The sequence below is a fragment of the Lissotriton vulgaris genome, chromosome 12 (assembly GCF_964263255.1).
Source record: "Lissotriton vulgaris chromosome 12, aLisVul1.2, whole genome shotgun sequence".
NCBI classification, from domain to species: Eukaryota; Metazoa; Chordata; class Amphibia; order Caudata; family Salamandridae; genus Lissotriton; species Lissotriton vulgaris.
This window is the reverse complement of record NC_141700.1, coordinates 156,672,898-156,694,199: the sequence shown is the minus strand read 5'-3', so window position 1 is coordinate 156,694,199 and position 21,302 is coordinate 156,672,898. Positions and strand designations below refer to the sequence as shown.

General features: G+C 47.1%; 1 protein-coding gene across 3 annotated transcripts in view; it reads right to left on the bottom strand.

Annotated features, from left to right (window-relative positions):
• The window catches only part of SEMA4A (semaphorin 4A), a 257,107-nt gene that overhangs the window by 46,082 nt on the left and 189,723 nt on the right, over window positions 1-21,302 (bottom strand). For all 3 annotated transcript variants that reach the window (XM_086947658.1, XM_086947657.1, XM_086947656.1), the window contains exons 2-3: window positions 13,352-13,475; window positions 1,537-1,697 (exon numbers count right to left, since the gene is read on the bottom strand). In XM_086947658.1, coding sequence (XP_086803784.1) covers window positions 1,537-1,697; window positions 13,352-13,439 — 249 coding nt within the window. In that variant the 5' untranslated portion in view covers window positions 13,440-13,475. The remainder of the gene's footprint in view (window positions 1-1,536; window positions 1,698-13,351; window positions 13,476-21,302) is intronic.

Here is a 21,302-nt window from a genome sequence, read left to right as displayed (position 1 = left end):
GTTCCCTATTTTGATTTATGCAGCGGGAATCCAGCCAATCACATTTCATGATGTTTGCAAGCATTGAGAAAATTCTCCAACACCAGAATACTTTTGTAAAAACACTTGCGTACACTTGTTGAATGCAAACACAAAAACACACACACACACACATTTGAAATGAACGTCGAGCTTTTCTCAGGGAAGTGTATTTTCTTAGCTTTGTGTAAATCCTTTGAGCAGTTTTTGAGTATTTGGTGATGGAAAAGTGTCTGTTCTTGGGACGAAGAACATACACTTAATAGATATCTGCTTCGTTAATGGATGGAAGGTCCATGGATTCCTGAATCAATTGTCAATTTCTTTGGTATTGCGTGAGATATGGGCCATTGACATAAATGGAGGTTTCGACTGATTCAGTATATTACACGGTACCTTTCTCACATCCAATTGGTCGCGTAAAACGTTTCTGTCAATGTCCGGTGCATACCCTAAAAGTCACACGGAGAAGTTGCCTTGTTTATTCATTGAACGCACCCTAATAGTCGCTAAAAGGCAAATAGCAACGCAGTGGAAATCTAACTCTGCATTGCAAGCGTTGCTGTGGGCGGAGGAGCTTTCCAAACCTATGGATGTGGAGGATATGGATAAGAGTAGACAATGCAAAGCTTAGGGACCGGGCCCACAAACAAGTCACTGAGACGTAATGTGCCCAAGATAGGTCAATGAGGACAATACAATTGCCCCATGGGTGGGACCATTGCAGGGCATACAAGCAATAGAAGCAATGTTAGGATTGTTTTTGAGGCTTTCTTGGGGCTTGGCAGGATGGATTCAAAGGATTGCGGCTGGGAGATATTTCTGGGTGACAATATGCAAATCCATCATGCTGCAGAGGCAGCCATTACTGTGGACTGATGTATGGCCCATTTACCTACGATGGATACATGTGCCCTTATGAGATATAATGGAGCTCACGCGTGGCTGCTACATTGTTGACATGACACATCAACAGACCCCATGCCGGACGTTATAGGGACTTTAATTTGAGCTTTAACAGGAAAACAACCTGGAAAAGACTTCATAAAATATTTTTTAAATATAATAAAAATACCAACTGCTACAAGGACAGAGATAATAGGGAGCTCTATGTAGCTCTCACATTTACAGACGTTTGACATGCATAGAACTGAGAGAGACTCCCTGGAGAACACAAAGTACCAGGAGGTCTTACAGGCACAGTGATGGGAGAGGGCTCCCCCTACAGACCTTAAAGCAACACTACACAGGTTGAATTCAGTTCAAAGAAACGCAGCCTGGGTCGCCAAATGGCGTCACACCGGTTTCCAAGACAAGGATTGGTGTGCAACTGAAACAAAATGACCCTAAATGGGCATTAGTGAAGAGAAGTACATGGCACCAAATATAACACAGGAAAGTCACTGCATCTGTCATAGGTGTGGAAGTAGCAGAGTGGAAGGTGTTTTGGTCACAGTGCACACGTTGAACTGCACACATGTGAAACCTCTATCCACATCCTGGCCTGTGGTTTCTTACCAGCTTCTGCAGCCTCGCTTCGACAGGGTCCCGTATGTTGAGGGACAGGAGAGCATCTCGAGCACCCACGTACAAGGTGTTTCCATCAAGGCTCAAGAGGAAGGTGTCATAGTGAGAAACGCCGCTCTGCTCAAAGCGGCTCACAATCCGCCTGGAGTCACCTGCGCAGTGGGTGGAAAGGAGACATTTAACACATGGTCTAGGAACCACCTCAGAGGTTTCAACATTCAGCCAGCCATTTCCCTGTTCACCCTTCTCTCTTTCTGTCCATCCACCCCGCCAGCCTCACACGCAAAATACCTATTCATCATTTGGTCTACCCACGCAAACCACATAAATCCAATCCCCACCTATCCAGTATGCGTTTTTGAGTGCCTTTTGCTGTAGGCTGAGGCCTGTACTCGTCTCAGGAAGAAGTAATGTGTTTGGAACAGCTCCCAACATGGTTGCCTGGCTTTTCATCTCATGTCATGGCTTGGCCGTTGATTGGACCTGAATGCAGGAACATTATGAGATGATAGGAGATTGGATCCAAGGTGCTCTTATACCATGAAGCACAATTCTGATGAGTTAAATGTATATTTTTTTAACCAGAGGCGGTGCTGCCTGTTTTCATGAAACATTGCTTTTGGTTTTCATTTTATGTCCCTATGATGTGCCTGGCCTCTGTTGTTTTCTTGGCTAGATCGCGACTCTCTTGGCCTCTCCTCCCAGGACACTCAGGCAGGTTAAGGGTGTCTTTCTTGTTAGTCCCGCTTAGGGTCTGGAACCGGTTGGGGCCTCAGTCTGAGACTCTCCTTTCCCCAACTCCCTCACCAGTCTACCCTTAGGGACTTCCAGGCCTCAATGGTTTCTTAACATCATTATTCACTGGCTCAAATCAAATGAGTTTAGTCAGTAAAAAAGTTTTAAGTATAGAAAAAAAAGAATCCCAGTGAAAAAGATGTTCTGCCCTTCACCGCATAAAAACATGCTGAGTGAGAAACAGGTGAGGCACCTGCCGGCGGAGGCAAGTTCTTATCAATTACTTTTATTAAATAACTGGTCAGCTGCCCATCTTCTCCCTTTCCACAGTGACTCATAGCCTGGTTTATAGTAACAATCTTGAGTTTGTGAACTACTGGTTAGTCACTCTCAGCGCCTCAGGGGTTTGTGACTGCTGTGAAAAACCTGGCCTACTGAAGGTGGAAAAACAGCAGTGTCGGCATTTTTTAGGCATGTCTTAGCATGACACACACCTGTGACAAAATACTGGCACACTAGAGGTAATTTGTGACATGATGAACACCCATGGTAAAATACAGGTAACGGCACACTGGAGGTTATTTGTTGTAAGCAGAGATACACAGGCCGAGTGTATAAACAGGATGTCTTTATTGTAGCTTGGTTCCAGGATAGATGAGTAGAAGGCAAAGAGTAGAAGAAGCGTAGCCCCACCAGGAGTAGCCTCCCTGCTGCTCAGCCTGCGCTCACCCACTGACGCTGCACACACACACACAGGCACCCAAACATTCAATGAACATTTTTGTAACGCTTCGGACCCCCAGGACACTCAGTCAAGAGCATCAAGGGGGCGCCGAGTGGCAGGGGCTGGGACAGGCGGTAGCTCGCCTCTCGGCGGACCGCCAGCTCGATCCCAAGATCCAACTACGAGCTTTTTAACTGCAGCAACTTTAATATACTCTATTGGAGCTGGAAATACCACGGCTGCTGGCACCAGACTTGCCCTCCAATGGATCCTCATTAAAGGATTTAAAGTGTACTCATTCCAATTACAGGGCCTCGAAAGAGTCCTGTATTGTTATTTTGTAACTACCTCCCCGAAACATTCTATGAGGTCATCACACATTCCAGCTGAGCAGTAGGGAAGAGACAAGAATTAGTTTATGACACATCTTCTTTCCTTAGGGAATAAAACAGCAAAGGAGTGCAATAGAGGAAATGTCATTATAAACGATACATTAGAAATAACATAAGCATGTAAAGAAACATTTTAAAGTGCATATGACAATAGATGTAAAACATCATGAAAAATCGAAGAATAATTACTAGGAAGAATAACTAGGCATGCCCCAGGGACCATCCCGCATGCCAGACATTTCACCATGAGCAACCTCTGAATACCCGCATCTCAACCAGTTACGCAGCTTTCGCCGTGGCTGAACTGGGAGCCACCTGGGATGCCGCTCCCATGCACCGCAGTCCATGGTGCAACTGTGCTCTGAGCGGCCCAAGACCAGATCTCGTGCGAACCTTACAGAAGCATTGTGTGTGGCTTCTTATGTGTGGCTTCTTATATAGCGCGCTAATCACCCCAAAGTGTCTCAAGGCACTTGCTTTGGGAACCCGTCCTGGTTGTTCCCTGTGAGATAGCCCCTACTGGGCACCTCCAAGGTGAAAGCCAGGCATCCCGCTGCGGGGGGCCGTAGTGGAGATTGAGCAAGCTATTGCCCAGAGTTGCAAAGTGTGAGCCCCTGATTTGAGTAGGCACCGAAGCTCAATCGACATGGACATTTTGAGCTTAAGACCCTGCTGTGTCGGGAATTGAACCCTGGTCCCGGTCTGTCCTCTGCTTCAGGGTCTGCCTCCTCTAACCCGTGAGCCACACTTCTCCACCAAGGAGATAGTGCGTGTGTGTGCGCGGTGATAGTGTGTGCGGCGTGATAGGGTCTAGAGCCCCAAGATCCCAACCAATGGTAATGCCCAACTGGTAACAGTTCTTAACAGGTTAGCACGAGTGCAATGTAAGCATCACTTGAATCTAAAGTATTGTTATGTGGCCTAATGTGATAGATGTGATGCAATAGGTGCAGTACATCAGCAGATTGAACAACACATGCACAGAAGTTTAGATACCTATGTAGTAAAATTCGATACACAGAATATACTGACAAGTACTTGACAAAGTGATGCTCCCAATATTCAAATGCACTCTTCAAACAACCTTAATTCAGAGAATCAACAGAACATGCTTGTCAAATCTTTCTGCTCCCACATGGGAACAGCACAAGCACCACCAACAAAATTGGGAGAGTGATGCCTCACAGCAGCACAGAGCACTCCTCACTCAACGCCTATGCAAACAAATACACCAGAACACAGTAGACGGCCCATCCTGCAAACACACAACCCATTCCCAAGCTGGATAACCAGCAAAAGGGCTCCTTCCTGAGACTACAGCCCACTTCTCATGCCTACCAAAGCTAACAGAGAAAAAAAGAAATTAGACAGGCTACTGCCACCATCCTGCACTCAACAGCAACAAAGCTCTAAAGCTATCAACCTGAAACCCCCCAAAACACAAGTCAACACTAGCTCTTGAGTAGTGGGCAGCTAACTATTCATCCTCAGGCAAAGCCATACATTTGGGGTTTTGTGTAAAGTTTACCCTGGAGATAAACCACTTCTCAGAGCTTATCCTTTGTAAACAGTTCATCAATGGTGGTAATAAGCGAGAAGAGGTCAGTGTGCATTCTAAAATGTGTTATGTTCAGGGAGGCTGACATGGGGAGCTCACGAATTGCGACTTTGTCAAGTAGATTCTATGATCGCCATTAGAAGGCGCGCATTCTGTAAGTCAAAGAGGAATTATGTTGATGATCAGGTGGTGCCTGGGCGATTGTTCCACCTCTTAGATATTAAAGGATTGTCTCCTAGGCTTATTCAGCGTCGAAGACTGCTGGTCATGATTTTGAACATTGAACCAGTGACCAGCTGATGACCCTCAACGTCAGTGTTTTCGCTTTCCACAGGATTGGATTCTTTGAAACCAAAATGAGCAGTTTTGGGTTAGGTTGTGTTACAGATATCAGTGATTGAGTTGAGAGTAAGAAGGAAGAAATAAAAAATGGTGGTCAGTATCTTTTTGCATCTACTCACAGTAAGTGTGTTAGCCATGTTGATACTGGTTTTTAAAAAGCTGTGGGCTGGCAAAGGAATCCAGTAGAGTTTTATCAGGGTGGGGTGATGTGGTCATATTTCTTCAGCCCCTTGCTAAGGTGCGCTGCGGAGTGTAGGATGCCCTTAAGGTGGCCACCTATGAGTCTGCAAGTAGCAGTGTTGCCACCATCAAGGTACTTTGGTCAGATACAAAGTAGAACTTGGGAAAGATGCACCAGCACAACTTTGGACCAAAAGCAAAAAACTTCAGTTACCAGTGGGGATGTGCACTTTTTAAAGCAAGCACTTTATTTGTGGCTCTCCAATAGCATAGCTATAATTAGTGCAGCCGGTGGAGTGGCCCAGAGATATCACGGGCTCACTACACACCCATTTTAATTGTCTTTTAATTTTTTATTGAAGGCATGGAGATCCATTTTTCTTGCTGGCATTAGAAGATATCCCACCATGGCTACATCACTGTGGCCCTTGCTGTTGCTTCGAGGCATTTTTACCATCTCAGATGTGTAAGTGGTGGATAAGGTTCAGAGGACTCGCAGCACCCACCTCCATGCCCTCAAATCCTGAGATGGACCAAGAGATTGTGGGTCCCTGTCATGGCGGACACAGCCCTGTATCCTAAGACATTAAAAAAGGACAAGCACCTCTTACGTCAAACCAAGACCGAGAATATGCAAGGCTGAATGTGAAGCTGCACAAACAATCAAGAAATAGAGACCTAAACAAAAGTGTATTTCAGGAGAACGAGGCGGACCGAAGGAGGTGGGGAAGTGACGCAGAGCCTAATATTCTCCTCACTCTGACATGTCGCCGACTCTGCTCCAGTCGTAAAAGCCTTAAACAGCACTGATCTGTCGATTCCAAAGACACTGTTATGATCAGGCTGTATTTTATGGATGCAAAGTGTGCATCCATAACTTGCTTGTGTATAGGGCTCACAAATTAATTGGTGCTCAATTTTGACCCAGTTATGTGGCATAGGGGACTACCACACACTTCACACAAGTACGTATAATATTCTTGCATTTTCAAACAGCACATTTGCGCTACGTGCGCCTAGTTTCCTCAGCTGCATGATCATTTTTGACTATGCTTAATCAGATTTGGAGAGTCAATGGAGCAAATACAGAAGGGTCTGCCGTTCTATCCGAGGTTGGTCATGCGACGGTAAGTACTTACAACCCTACACCACTTTGTACCAGTTACTTCCAAACAGGGTAACCAGAGACCACTTCACGCCAGGTTTTTACAGACAGTGTCTCTAGCCCTGATCTGTTCACATACAAGTCATTGATTTCAGATTTGTTAATTTAATTAATTAAATGAAAGCAAAACAGGACTACAACACCCAGAATGCATTAGGTTATCACACAAAAGCCAAGGACTGGAAGCAGTGTTGATCATGATCTGGAGGAAGGTGGTCACTCTACCTCCAAAACCCCTGTGGAATGCCATGGTCCACTTCTAACGGGTGGAATCTGGACACACTGGATAACTCCCACCTTTGTGTGTGGTGGCGTCACTCTAAGAATGTATTTCCTGTAGACCATGTTCCAGGTACGATTTGCCTCGTTTCAAGAATGAGTTAAAACCAGAATCACATTCATTCTCAGTATTTTTATCTATTTCAGGGCCTTTTATGAGACATTGATGTAGGGCTAATAATGTTATGCCTACATTTTGTGGAATGGATAACATGAATAACATAAAAATGCAAGCCAGGTTCTAGGCAGAATACTCGTGAACTATGGTTTCCATGTCTGAGAAGCTAAATTCAGTGGTGAGGAACGAGGCCTGAATTGTATTATTTAGCATGATACATTTGAGAGGGTTTAGAAGGAGGCTCAGCGTTTCCATGGTTACAGTGTGATGTACATTTAAGTGATTCTGTGATTCGAGTTCATGGTTCCATGGGTTGGGCCGGCCGCAGTCATAAAGGAGGTGTCTACTGAGGGGGTCCTTAGTCTATGGGGGCGTGGCAGAAATTGACAGAACAGAACTGTTTTCAGATCCCTCCTGATTTGGAGGAGGGAGGAAAACTGCCGGAGCTGGAGTGACAGGCTATACACAGTCTAGAGGTGCATGGGGTGTGCCAGGGCCATTGGGTGCACAGTCTGCTCTTACTTACCCAAGCAGCAGCTCCACACAGTCAGCTCCGCGACTTGCTGCGAAGGGGATGGTCGTGGAGACAGTACTGGGAAATGCAGTACAGTAGAATCAGGGGCTGGTATGATAGGTCCATGTATGGGCCTGTTTTATGGGCTGGTGGGCCTGTTTTTTGTTGATTTCACTGAAATTACCACAAGCATTGCGGAGAGCAAGCACAAATGTATGCAATCTGCCATACCTTGCAAAAAACCTGTGCAATGCGTCTCTACATGTTGAAAACTACCCTAATTTGCAAACGCGGCCCACTTTTTTAGGTAGCTGATTCACTAATGGGGGTCACTTTCATTTTGGCACCCAGGCATATTTTCTGTCCCTGTCCAACCCTGAACTGTTGGGTCTTTTAATCAGATATGCACATGTTTGATCTGGTGTGTGTCATAGATGGTTTGTTTCTGGAGTTTTTGGTTCTGATAATGTTTTTTTGAATGGAGTATTGCCCTGGAAAGGGTGGCAGTAGTCCAACGAGTGTTAATTCCTGTCACTAGTTCCTTGGGGTGGCACTATCCTCATTGTCCAGATGAAAAATCCCAGGTTTGTTTTCACGTGAATTCATAGATGTCTTCCATTAATTTGGGTGTAGTGGTGTTGACACCAAGTGTGTTCTTTCAATTTTTATTTGTACCAGTCTAGGGCTTCTTAACCATGTTTGACTTTGCCGGTCTCAGATTGCGCAATCGGGATATTTGGTTATGTCTGAAAGTTCAAAAGGATTTGAACCCAGGGTGAGTTTTCTCTTGACACTCGAGTTTCCTCTCTACGCAATGTCATACTCTCAGCTTATGCCCCTTTTTATAACAAACATTTTTGCTGCGTCAGAGGAGGGTCTGGGGAGGACTTCCAAGCTATCATACCTGCCAACATTTTAGAAGAGGAAAGTGGGAGATTAAAAAAAAAAAATAACCAGGAGTATATAGTTCTCACATTGACTTCCGTTAAAGAAAGGGCAATTTCAGGCGGCAGACACCCAAAATGAAGGGTTTTTCCCCCTTACAAAATCGGGCGTCTCCCACTTGAACCGGGTCTATTGGCATGTATGGGCTATGGGCTGATATCCTTTGACCGGTACAACCAGATCTATGAATCTTGTGCTCGACTTTCCTGCCCTGGGGCTTGCGAAGCAACACAATGAGCATGCCTATGTGCTTCCCGAGTTACCCCTTTCGACTGTGGCTTCTTTTTTCTTTTTTTTTTTTCCAAAGTTATTTTATTGAAAAAATATTACAACTATGAAAAGAAATGAGGGGAGGGGTGTATACCAGTGGAGTGATGTTGGTCTACGGGGGTTTGTGTGTTACAAGGTGTGAGTCTGGGGCGGCCCACATTTCCCCTTTGGCTGTATGATTCGCTGAGTGTTTTGCGGTGATGTTGTCTGCGCCTCTGAGGAAGGTTACCCAGTTGAACCACCTCTTAAATGTTGCTTTGCTAGTGTTCTTCCAGTTCGCTAGTATTGTCTTGACAGCTGCTGTGAGCAGAAGGTCCACTAGTTCCCTGTCCTCCTTGGATTTTAGGTCAGGGGCTAGAAAAGCTGTGGCTATTCCTTCTAGGCCTCGTTGTATGTTCCCTCCCACTATTGTGTTAATGAAGTTATACACTTTGCTCCAAAAGACCTTGACCTTGGGGCATTCGTATATGATGTGTGTCAGATCCCCTTTCTCTTTATGGCAGTTCCAGCATTTGTCGGATTCTGTGGCGCCTACTGCAGCTATTCGGGCTGGCGTCTAGAACATTCTGTGCAGTAGCCAGAACTTTGTTTGCGCTAGTTGAGGGGATACTTTATTCTTGGACGCCGAGACCCAGAGCTTGGATTTCTCCTCCTCGCTGTAGGTCCTGTTGTGTCTTGTTTCCCAGAAGGACATGGTTTTGGTGTTTATTGTTGAAGTGCGAGGGCATATGAGTCTGTATAGATGAGCTGTTTGGTGGCCTATTTTATTTAGGTTTTGCGTGTATTTGATGATGGAGGGGGTCTCCCTGGAGAGGTTTGCTTTGACTAAGGCTGCCTTGATTTTAAGAAATTCGTAGAATTCAAAGTTTGGAAGGCTGTGGGTGGTTTTCAGCATTTCAAATGTGAGCGGAGCATTATCCTTCTCTAGCTGAGCAGGTGTTGTGATACCTCTCTCATACTACTCTTTGTTTGCCAGTGTCCTACCTCTGTACGCTATTTTTGAGTTATACCAGATTGACTCCCATTTTGACCTTTTGATGCTCTGTTCCATTTCTTTGTCTACTTTTGGGAGTGCTATCCTAGTGTTTTTGAGCACGGCGTTGTTAGCCTCTGGATGCTTATTGGCTGTGAGTATTGCTACCGGGTTGGCCCCCCCAGGATGTCTCTTTCTAAATCGAGCCAGACTGGTGTGTAGTCTGGAGTTGGGTTGATCCAGTGTATACCTTGTTTTGCCAGACATGCTGTTTAGAAGGCCCTGAAGTTCGTCATGTTCAGTCCCCCCAGTTCTTTCCTTAATCTTAGTTTTTGCAGGCTTATTCTGGCTTTCTTCCCGCTCCACAAGAATGTGTTGATCGTTTTATCGAGTTTCTTGTGGAATTCCTCTGTTAGTGTTAGTGGCAGCATGCTTAGCATGTAGTTGAGCATGGGGGTGATCATCATCTTGATGGACTCTACTCTTCCCCACCAGCTAATGAATTTTGGGCTCCAGGGCTCTAGTTTCGTTTTGATTGTTTTGAGGATGGCCTCCTCGTTATGGTCAAGGGTTGACCGTAGGTCTCTGCCAAAGAGGAGGCCGAGGTATTTGAGGTTTTTTTTTGCCACGTTAGTCCTGATGTGCCCAGGACTGTACTTGTTGTGTGACAGTTCATGGGCTTGCACTCAGACTTTTCCCTGTTTAATTTGTACACTGAAACTGTGGCGTATTCCTCAATTGTTTGCATTAGCGCTGCTATTGAGGTTTCGGGGTTGTTGGTTGAGATCAGAATGTCATCCCCATAGGCTGCTAATTTAACTGTGTTATCCCTGACTTGAAGGCCTGTTATCTGCGGGTTATCTCTGATCATGACAAGGAGTGGTTCCAGAGCTTGTAGGAATAGGCCTGGGGAGAGCGGACAGTCTTGCCTTGCACCTCTCTCTAGGGTGAAAATTTCTGATGCGCCCCCGTTGACTATTACCCGGGCTTTGGGGTTATTGTATAGCGACATCACCATACTTCGGTATCTGGCTCCTAGTCCAAATTTGTTCATGCACAGTTGCAGGAAAGGCCATGAGACCCTGTCGAAGGCTTTTTCCGCGTCTAGCGTGATCATGACTGCTTTTTCTTGGCAATTGGCTTTGCGGTGTATGAGATGACATAGGAGTCTCGTGCTATCCTGAGAGAGCCTATTTGTTAGGTATCCTACCTGTGATTTGTGGATGAGGTGGGGCAGGAACATGTTTAGCCTTGCAGCCATTATTTTGGCATATATTTTGCAGTCGACATTAATGAGCGATATTGGGCGGTAGTTTTGTGGGAACAGCGGGTCTTTCCACCCTTCCAGTTCCCCAGCCCCATATTCAGGTTTTTCTGAAGAAATTATAACATGAGATCTTCCAGAGAGGTAAAGAGTCCTGTAGCTGGATCTTAAAAGGACCGAAAGAAAAGTAACACATTATATCTAATAGTGTCCAGAGAGCGCATGCAACTTCACAAAAATATATTACATGCAGCAATGCAGCACAAGCCAGCTTTTGCAGCTAATTTATGAATGATTTCAAAGGCAAACTTTTTTCAAGAACCCAGTGAAAGGTGATACAATATGTCACACAATTCATAATAAGGGTCCTCAGCTTTTTTCCTAGCAAGCATTGTATTTGCATTGTATTTTACACATTTTTTGGAAATAAATAAGTTGAGTTTCGGACAGAAATTCACTCTAGTTTCCATAACATATATAAAGTGTGCAGAAAATAAAGCATGCAGAGGTGTGGGCACTGTTGAGAGAGTAGAATTCTAGCAGGGCAGAGGTTTTTCCATTTACTTATTGTAAATTTAGTAATTGTGATTGTATTCGCATACATGTATTTTTATTGACATCGTTTCTAACTGTAAACATCTGTGAGATCTGGGGGGAGTGGGCTGTAGGATATTGAATTCACCTACATTGAAGTTGGGGTTGCCATGAAAGTGAATGCCAGCTTTCTTGGGACAGAGTCTGCCACGTACCAGACAACACATTTACACATCAAAAACTGGTCTTTGGGGTGCACGGGTTGTGCACTAAACATATGGAAGTTAAAAAACTGATTGCAGCTTGTTAATATTGGGGTAGCGAAGGGTCCAAAAAACGCCTGCGTGATATCGGGACATTTTTTGCCCTCGACTACTACTTTTCCATTTTTAAACTGGGAATATAGGTCTTTGTGACTGCTTGCATGCAATATCACCCCAATTTACACTAGTTAGGACTTGGAGGAAATTGCCCATTCAGCGCTATGTGATGCAAATGTTAAAACTGGGCACAAAACAGTTTCCATCGCAGAGCAGCCGGATCCAAGACAGGGGTGTAAGCAAGCCCCTGGGATTCAGTGGTGTCTCCCACCCTTCAGAGGGTCCCTGTTCAGCCCAAGCCCTGATAAACGTGCAAGCCTCATCGCCCTATCCTCCAGGAAGCGGTGGGGCATCATTTTGCATTACACCATTGATCCAAGCCAAATTTTCAGGGTGTTCGCGGAAGTTAAGATTAAAATGGATCTAAATGGAACACATTTGCACATTAACTGTCTATCATGGAATCTACAGTGGATGGTTTGACAGACCTGAGCTCTATTCCTGCCTTCTCTACTGGGACAATGTTCAGACTGGAGGTGCTGCCGCCAATGTCACCTCCCTGAAGTCATAGTGATTGTGAAAAACCCAAGCGTCTCATAAAGAAAGTGTAGCAAATGAACCCCACCCATTCAGTTGCAGAATGCTGTGGGTGTGGTATGTGGCCAATGGTGTGTTTTGGAGCTCACTGTTGCAAAACGTTTACTACATCATGGCGTGGTAGCACACTGTCATTAACAAAGGGCACATTTTCCATTTAAATTGGCACTTAGTCCGCACAGTCACACAGGTTTACTGATAAAAACTATATAGAGCACAAACGATGTGTGGAGATTTCGTTACAGAGAATAGTTAACATTTACACATCACCAAGCAAAGTGCCTTGATTTGTTTTGATCCTATTATTATCTTTGTTTTTTTTTATCACACTTCAGTATAACACAAAATGTACTTCATTTGTGCTTTTCTGCTAATATTTTTTAAATATTTGCACAGAGCCTAATTTCATGTACTTCAAATTTTCAAGTGTTATAAAAACGATTTCTTGCAGAGTTTTATTTCCCACTCTCTGTACTCCACTAAGATTGGATCATAGTTGTCTTTACAAAATCCAATATGAAGTCATAGGGAGGAAGTAAACACACCAGTCTCCATGTTAAAAGAATGAACTGCAATTTGTCAGACACAGCCTGACATTTGACCTCTATCTCTAAATGCACAGCAACTGTGACAAGATAGAAAAAAAAATGTAAAGGCGTCTTTCTTGCTTATTCCTCTCCTGAATTTGAGCATGGTTATTCTGGCGGCGGCACAACGCCCCCTGCACCCATTCTTCCAGCGCCTATGCCTACTCGATCAAAACAGTGTGATCCTCGTCAAACCACTATATCTCATTAGCTCTCTTATCGCCAGACATCCGGAGCCCTCAGAAGCAGGCTTGATCCGTATATAACCACAGTGCAGAAATTCCATTAAGAGTAATCCTTGTCACTCACCCCAGGGGAAGGTGATTCGAGGGATGAGGTCAGCGCAGAGGACGACGGGTAGCACGCACCACAGGAGGCACTGGACAGGAGCAGGCATGGCGTGGTGTCTGGAGGGCTCAACTAGTCACTGGAGCTGCGAAGTGCAGAGAGAAAAGAGAGGAAGCAAAAACATGGTTAGTAAACCGCCCGAGAGCAGACCGCAGGCGTGCAGATGGCACAGGGATCCAACCACAGGTCCGCGCGCGACCTGCCAATCATACGTCCAACAGCACTTCCGCTCCATCATTTATATCACCCCCACCAGCGCGTGCTTAGCGGCTGCATCCTGTCTGCAAACTGTACAGAGCGCACAAACAGAATCCGGCCCCACGTGACCTGCCTCGGGGTGCAAGGCAGGCCCCTGCGGTTCCTGCGGCGTAGAGTAGGGGGCCCTTACTTTTCAGGAGGGGGCCAGCTAGCCAAGGCCTGCGGGTATCTGAGAGACTCCACATTGTGGAGGAAGGGCCATCCTTTTGTGCGGCTCCACTGGAATTCTATGTCAGGACAGGAGGCTCCGATTATGCTTTCTCATTTCTTTAATGAAATGCTCAGCAGCCAATCAAAAAACAGAACTACAAATCCCATGAACACTTGGGAATGACCTCAGGAAACACTATAAAAGGTCCATAAATCAGTCTTTCTTCCTCTTTCTTTGCTGCTCCGCAGCCAGTTAAGTCTATTTTGCCTTACTTGCATTGCTTTTCTTGTAATTGCTCTGCTTTGGTGTGTGCACTTGCCTTGTATTGCGCTGTTTGTGCTTTATTGCGAGTTGCTTGTGTACTCTTGTTCGGTTTTCATTACCGATATTTCTTTCCTGCGTCCGTTAGCGGCGTGTCTTCCTGGGAGCGTGTGTTCACCTCCCTGCGCCTGGCCGCGTCCTTGTGCCCGGTTGCCTTAGTGGAGTGGGAGCAGGGGTCGTCGGCTTCTTGGGGGAGCGCGAGCGCTCTCGAGCCGGTGTTTCAGTGGCAGCAACGTCGCGCATGCGCGTTGCTTGTTTCCGGTTTCTGGCTGTTTGCCTCACGCCGGTCGAGTGAAGGAACGCTTCTCTCCAGCGCTCACGCCCACAGCCCTGAACTTTCGACCCCGTCTACGCCGGAGCACGCTGAGGTGTTTTGGCTGATAATTGTGCATAGGCTCTGCCTAGAGTGGTTTATTGGCAGGCTCTTTCCCTCCACGTTCTATTGACTTCGGAGTTTGGTTCTTTCGACCATCTCTTGGGCCTGCTTTGGGGTTCTCACTCCCCCTTACTGGTATCTCGATACCCCATATTCAGACAGTCATCTAGTGGGCATTTACTTTTGTACTTCGATACAATGTCTGAATACTACGACGCAGACGATGACTGTTATTATGATGAGGAAGAGGATGACTCCATGGAGTACAACCTGGTCGAGGAGTTGGACAAGGGTGTCCAATTTTCAGTCAACAAGGCCTTGGTTCGAGCCATTACACCTCTAAAACGCCACCTCAGTGACTATGCTGTGCAGCAGGGGTGGTTGCCGTCTTCTCAAAAGGCTGCGAAGTCCCCTCACAATCCGCACAAGTCGGACTTTCAAAGGCTGGCACGGGCCTTGTCTTCGGACAAAACCAAAGCTTCTGTGTCTCATCCTGTCGACGAGTCGGACTAGGCTCAAGCTTCTTCGGAGCACGACTCTTCACCCCCAAAGAAGCGTCTCCGTAAGGAACGTTTTGTGGACGCACCTGAACGTCCCCTTCTCTTGAACTTTGAGCCGGAGGATATCATTCACCCCAACTCAACGTCTTGGTTGCCGGCTCCGGCTGTGGCCGCCTATCTTGAGGCGCACGTTCGCCACCCCTTCGAGGCTCCTGTCAGGGCTCGTCTACGCTCGGAGTGTCCGAGGCCGGATCTTGCGGACAACATGGCGGAGACACCGGAGGTGGATCCAATGATGGTAACGTACCTCAAGAAGTACGCCAAGGACCCCAAGAAGGGTCTTGACCGCTCGTGGAGGTCCTGTCAGGACAAGTTGATGGATATGCTGGGTCCTCTCTCTAAGATCTTGGATTTGGGCTTCAAGGCCAAGGAGGCTTCCGCGACCGTCAACCCTGACGAACTTATTGAATGGGCTCAGCGAGCTGTCTGTATGTTTGGCAACGTTAATTGCGCCATTTCCGCGGAGAGACGCAGGTCCATTCTCCTCAAGCTTGACCCGAAATTGGCGGAATTGGCCACGTCTGAAGCCGGACCGGAGGCGCAAGGCCTTCTTTTTGGTCAGCCTTTCCTCAAAGAGTTGACCAAATTCGTGTCCGCCTTTAGCGGCATTGACAAGGCGCAGGCGTCTTTGCGCCGGGCCATGCGTCCGGTTTTCAACAAGGCCGGACGACGGGGACGGTCGTTCGGCCGCGGGTCACAGCAACAGTCCCACAGGGGAGTTCCTCAACAGCGCGGCGGTCAGTATGACGCCGGTTATTCCACCCGCGCAAATTTCTATCCTTCCCGGAAAGGAAAAGGCCAGTACGGCAAGGGACGATCTGGTGGTCACCAGGGACAGTACCAGGATTCCGGAGCTACAGGTGAGCTTAATTCAAGCATGCGATGTGATGCTGGGGGGCAGGATACAGTTTTTTCTAAACAATTGGCGCTTGATCTCCAGCGATGCTTGGGTGCTGGAAACCGTTCAAGGGTTCAGAATCGAATTCTATCACCCAATTCATCAGACCCGGCTGCCGACCCCTATGCTTTTTTCATGTCACTCTCGAGACAGTATGTCAAAGGAGATTCAGGAACTCCTCAGCAAGGGGGCGATTGTTCCAACAGTGCGCCATCCTCAGGGCTTTGTCAGCTCAGTCTTTCTGGTGGAGAAAAAGGGAGGCGGCTCCCGCCTTGTTCTCAACCTGAAAGACTTCAACAGCGGGGTTGTATACAGGCATTTCAAGATGGAGGGCATCCATCTTCTGAGGGATCTCCTTCGGGAAGGGGATTGGATGGTCCGATTGGACCTGAAAGATGCTTATTTATCCATCCCGATATTCGGTCCCCATCGCAGATTCCTTCAATTTCAATGGCTGGGTCAGTGGTACGAGTATCAGGTTCTCCCGTTCGGTCTCTCGTCAGCCCCGTGGTGCTTCACGAAATTGCTGAGGCCTGTGGTGGAACATCTTCGTTCCAGGGGGGTCAGACTGATTATTTACCTGGACGACATCCTCTTTATGGCGGATTGTCCCCTCAAGCTCCTACAGCATCTGGAGTGGTCCATCACCCTTTTGCAATCTCTGGGTTTTCTAGTCAATGTACCCAAATCGGTTTTGGTTCCCGCTCAATCTATCGATTTTCTGGGTTTTCGGATCGATTCCTTGACTTGTCAACTTCTCTTACCCAACCAGAAACTCCGTTACATCAGGAGAGAGTTGACGTCTGTTATTTCCAGACAGACTGTGTCGTTGAGGTCGTTGGCGCGTGTAGTGGGCCTTCTGGCGTCCTCCATTCAAGCGATCTTCCCGGGTCCCTTACATTACCGGGCGATGCAACGCTTGAAGATTCAGCATCTTCGGAAAGGTCTCCGCTATTCAGATCAAATTCCTCTTTCGGAGGAAGTGCGGATGGAGATGCAATGGTGGCTAGACCACATGGAGACATGGAACGGTCGAGCCCTGTTCGGGTCTTCTCCGGAGCTGGTGGTAGAATCGGATGCCAGCCAATGGGGCTGGGGAGCCCGTTGCGGGTCCATCTCGACGGGGGGTCGTTGGTCTCCCCAAGAATTGTCCCTTCACATCAATTGCCTGGAACTCCTGGCAGGGTCCTTTGCGATCCGGTGTTTTTCCCCCATGCAAGCGAATTGTTGCATCTTGCTCCGGATGGACAACGTGTCGGCAGTCCGTTATGTGAACAAACTGGGCGGGACACGGTCCAAGATTTTAGCGGAGATTGCCAAAGATTTTTGGCATTTTTGCCTCCGCCGGAAGATCACAGTTATTGCCGAGTATCTTCCGGGCCGCAACAATCTTGTGGCGGACTGGCACTCCCGTCATCTTCGGGACTACAGCGACTGGAGACTTCACCCTCGAGTCTTCCGTGCCCTTGTTCATCTTTGGGGCCAGTGTCACCTGGATCTTTTTGCATCTCGCCTCAATACGCAGCTTCCCCAGTTTTACAGCTGGAGACCGGACCCCTCAGCTCTGGCCACGGATGCTTTTCTCCAACAGTGGCCCTCGACTCTTTGCTATGCATTTCCCCCGTTCATGATGCTTCCCAGAGTCCTGGCTTACGCCAAACGCTTTCGAGCGGAGCTGATTCTGATTGCTCCCTTGTGGAGAGCTCAGGCAGGGTTCCCGGTTCTCCTGGAGATGTGCTGCGCCCCTCCTCTCCTTCTTCCCCAGAAGCGGACTCTATTGCAGGATCCTCTCGGGTCTCCGCATCCCCTCATTCTCGCCGGCACTCTCCAATTACTGGCATGGCGAATTTCGGGGATCGCTGGTCGATCCCAGGCATTTCTAGCGACGCTGCCACCTTTATCAGTAACGCCTGGTCTCCCAATACCCACAAGCGGTATCGGGGAGCTTGGAAACGATGGAGTGATTGGTGTGCTCAACGGGAGGCTGATCCCGTTTCGGCAGATGTCGGTCTAGTTATTAATTTCTTGACTTCTTTGGCCACGTCGGGCCTTGCCTACCGGACTGTTAGTAGTTTTAGGTCGGCGATTTCGGCAGGTCACATCCATGTTGATGGTAAACCTGTTGGGGAACATCACTTGCTGTCCAAACTTTTGAAAGGCATCCGCCTCGCAAAACCTCCCACACCGAAGTATGTGTCTCTGTGGGATGTTTCGATTGTCCTGAGATTCTTGGAGGCCTGGCCTTCTAATCTTCTATTGTCCCGGAAACAGTTGTCTGCTAAACTGACAATGTTATTATGCCTAGTTTCTTGCAAACGTGTTTCGGATATTCGGGCTTTGGACCTAGCGGGCCGTTCCTTCACACCTGAGGGTGTTACTTTTACTCTTTCTCGAAGGACTAAAACCAACACCTCATCCATTTCCTATCCTGCATTCCCGGATCATCCCAACCTGTGTGTTGTGCAATGTTTAAAGGATTACGAGGTGAGTACCGTTTCTTTGCGCGCAGATTTGCAAGGTCAGCTATTGATAGCGTTACAGAAGCCTTTTCGCCCCGTAGCCCCAGCTACATTGGCTCGCTGGGTGCGCTGGCTTATGTCCGAGGCAGGCATTGATGTCTCTGTGTTTGGGGCGCATTCTGCTAGAGGAGCAATGGCCTCCAAAGCTTTTTCTATGGGTGTCACACTGTTTGATATCATGAAGGCTGCAGACTGGTCTTCGGATTCTGTTTTTAAGCAATTATATTATAAACCTATTGTTAGTGTTGCCTCTGTTGTAATTGATGAGCTTTGAACAAGCATAATCGGAGCCTCCTGTCCTGACATAGAATTCAAAATTTGCAAACATTCGTGACAAGAATTTTCAATTCTATTAAGGACAAGGAGGCGAGGATTATCCCACCCGGACTATGCTTAATTGCTATTAGCATGTACTGTGTATCGAATTTGTATTACTACAGTTGTGAAGAATTCTATATTGTTTTCCCTCCCCTGTATTTTCTTACTCCCTTGATGTTGGGATATTACGGCTCTGTCTCTGTTTCAGGTTCCGACCAGAAGTGATTTGGTTTTACATCATGAGCCTCACCTGTCTCCTTGTGCACGGACCCCGGATGTTTCCTCCTTTGCGTTGAAGATCTTGTGGATTTCGGCGGCCTGCCTGGAGCTGATTCTGTTACTTTATTTGGGATTATTGTTTGATATCGAACTTGTTACAGAAAGAAAGAGGAAGAAAGACTGATTTATGGACCTTTTATAGTGTTTCCTGAGGTCATTCCCAAGTGTTCATGGGATTTGTAGTTCTGTTTTTTGATTGGCTGCTGAGCATTTCATTAAAGAAATGAGAAAGCATAATCCTCGCCTCCTTGTCCTTAATAGAATTGAAAATTCTTGTCACGAATGTTTGCAAATTTTGAAGTAATCTCTCAAGCTATGAATCAGACAAAAAACCGGAATAATTAAATTTCCCTACTGCAGTTTTTTCTGGGTTACATCCAGAGTACTGGTAAACTTTTGGAGCAAGCGACTGTTGGATAAAGCATGCAATTAAACAATATTTCTGTCATAAAAAGACCAAACCAAATCAGCGAAGATGACAAAACGATGTATGATATTTATACCACGCAATTTAGGTCAGATTATTTTTGGCAATTAAATATTAGTTGTTATTTAAAGCCCAACTGGATAGCTGCCATTTTCTGGATGTATGAAGGATTAGTCAGCCTTGTCCAATTTTGTACCTGTGACCCAAAAAATGAAAGTAAATTGCTGAAGTCCACTTCTTCTAAGTTGTGCACACAAAATGGCGCCAGGTTCACAGACTCATTCTCTCATCCCTTCATTGGTACAGCATAATAAGGGTCCTCTTTGGGTTTTTGTCGCTACTGCCTCCTCAACGATAAGATTATTGCGTCCCTGCTGGAGAACCTCGCCACCGTCGGACTCAAACAGCGGCTTACTCTTAAACCCACTCTGCCAGACACACACTCAACCCCATCTTTTTTGCCAGCAAAAATATCATCATCAGCCACACCTCCGAGTTTCTGTGGACCGACCACCGCTGCGTTCACTTCTCCTTCACCAAACCCGTACACTACCACACCCACCGCTACCCTCACAGAAGTTGAAACAGGTCACAGAAGTTGGAACAAGGTAACAGAAAAACAGCTCCCCACCGTCCTCAGCAAAACCCCAAGACTGACATCCGCTGACACTAATAGCTCAGCACACAACCTCCATCGATGGATCTCAAACTGCGCCGACACACTGGCTTCCCTCAAGAAAGTCCCAGGCAAGAGACACTCCAAAAAAAAACAGCTGGTTCTCTTCCACCCTTCATTAGTTCATGCGCACCTGTCGACAGATCGAGAAGAGATGAAGGAGCTGCAAGACCCAGGAAGACAAATCAGCCTTCAAAACCAGTGCCACCGCACACCACCACCTCCTCAGAACAACAAAGAAAGCGTCCCTACGAGAAAGAATCAACGCCAACACACTCAATAGCAAAGAGCTTTTTGCCCTGGTGACAGAATTTGCCAAAACCAGGACAGAGACAGCAGACATCCCACCCTCCTAAGACCTCTGCAACAGCCTTGGCACCTTCTTCACCGCAAGATTAAAGAGATCTACGACAGATTCAACAGCCTCGATAACCAAGACCCTCACTCCCCACTCGCAACCACCGCACCCAACAACATGGACCCCAGCAGACCCAGGTCAGCTGGACTCCCCTCACTACTAACAAAACCTTCAAGATCATGAAGAGCATCCACCCTGAAGCACCCTCGGACCCCTGCCCTCACATCTTCAACAGAGTTAGCACCTCTGTCGCCCCATACTCTGCCATACGATCAACTGCTCCATCAACTCCGCCACCTTCCCGGAAGACTGGAACCACGCAACTCCTTGCTGAAGAAACCCTCTGCTGACACAATGGACCTGAAGAACTTCAGACCCATCTCCCTGCTCCCCTTCCCAGCCAAGGTCATCGAGAAGGCCATCAATGCGCTACTTTCGAGGTTAGTTGTAGCGAACCACATCCCGGACCGCTCCCAATTGGGCTTCCGAAGCAACAACAGCACCAAGACAGCCCTCCTCACCGCCACAGATAACGTCCACACCTTCCTCGACCGCAGCAAAGCTGCAGCCCTCATCGTCCTAGACCTCTCGGCCTCCTTTGATATAGTCTCTCATCGCACCCTATGCACAAGACTCCACAATGCCGGCATCCGCAACAAAGCCCTAGAATGACTCAACCTCTTCCTTAATGGCAGAACATAGAGAGTCAGACTACCTCTGTTCCACTCTGAACCCACAGAGATCAGCTGCAGAGTGCCTCAGGGCTCCTTC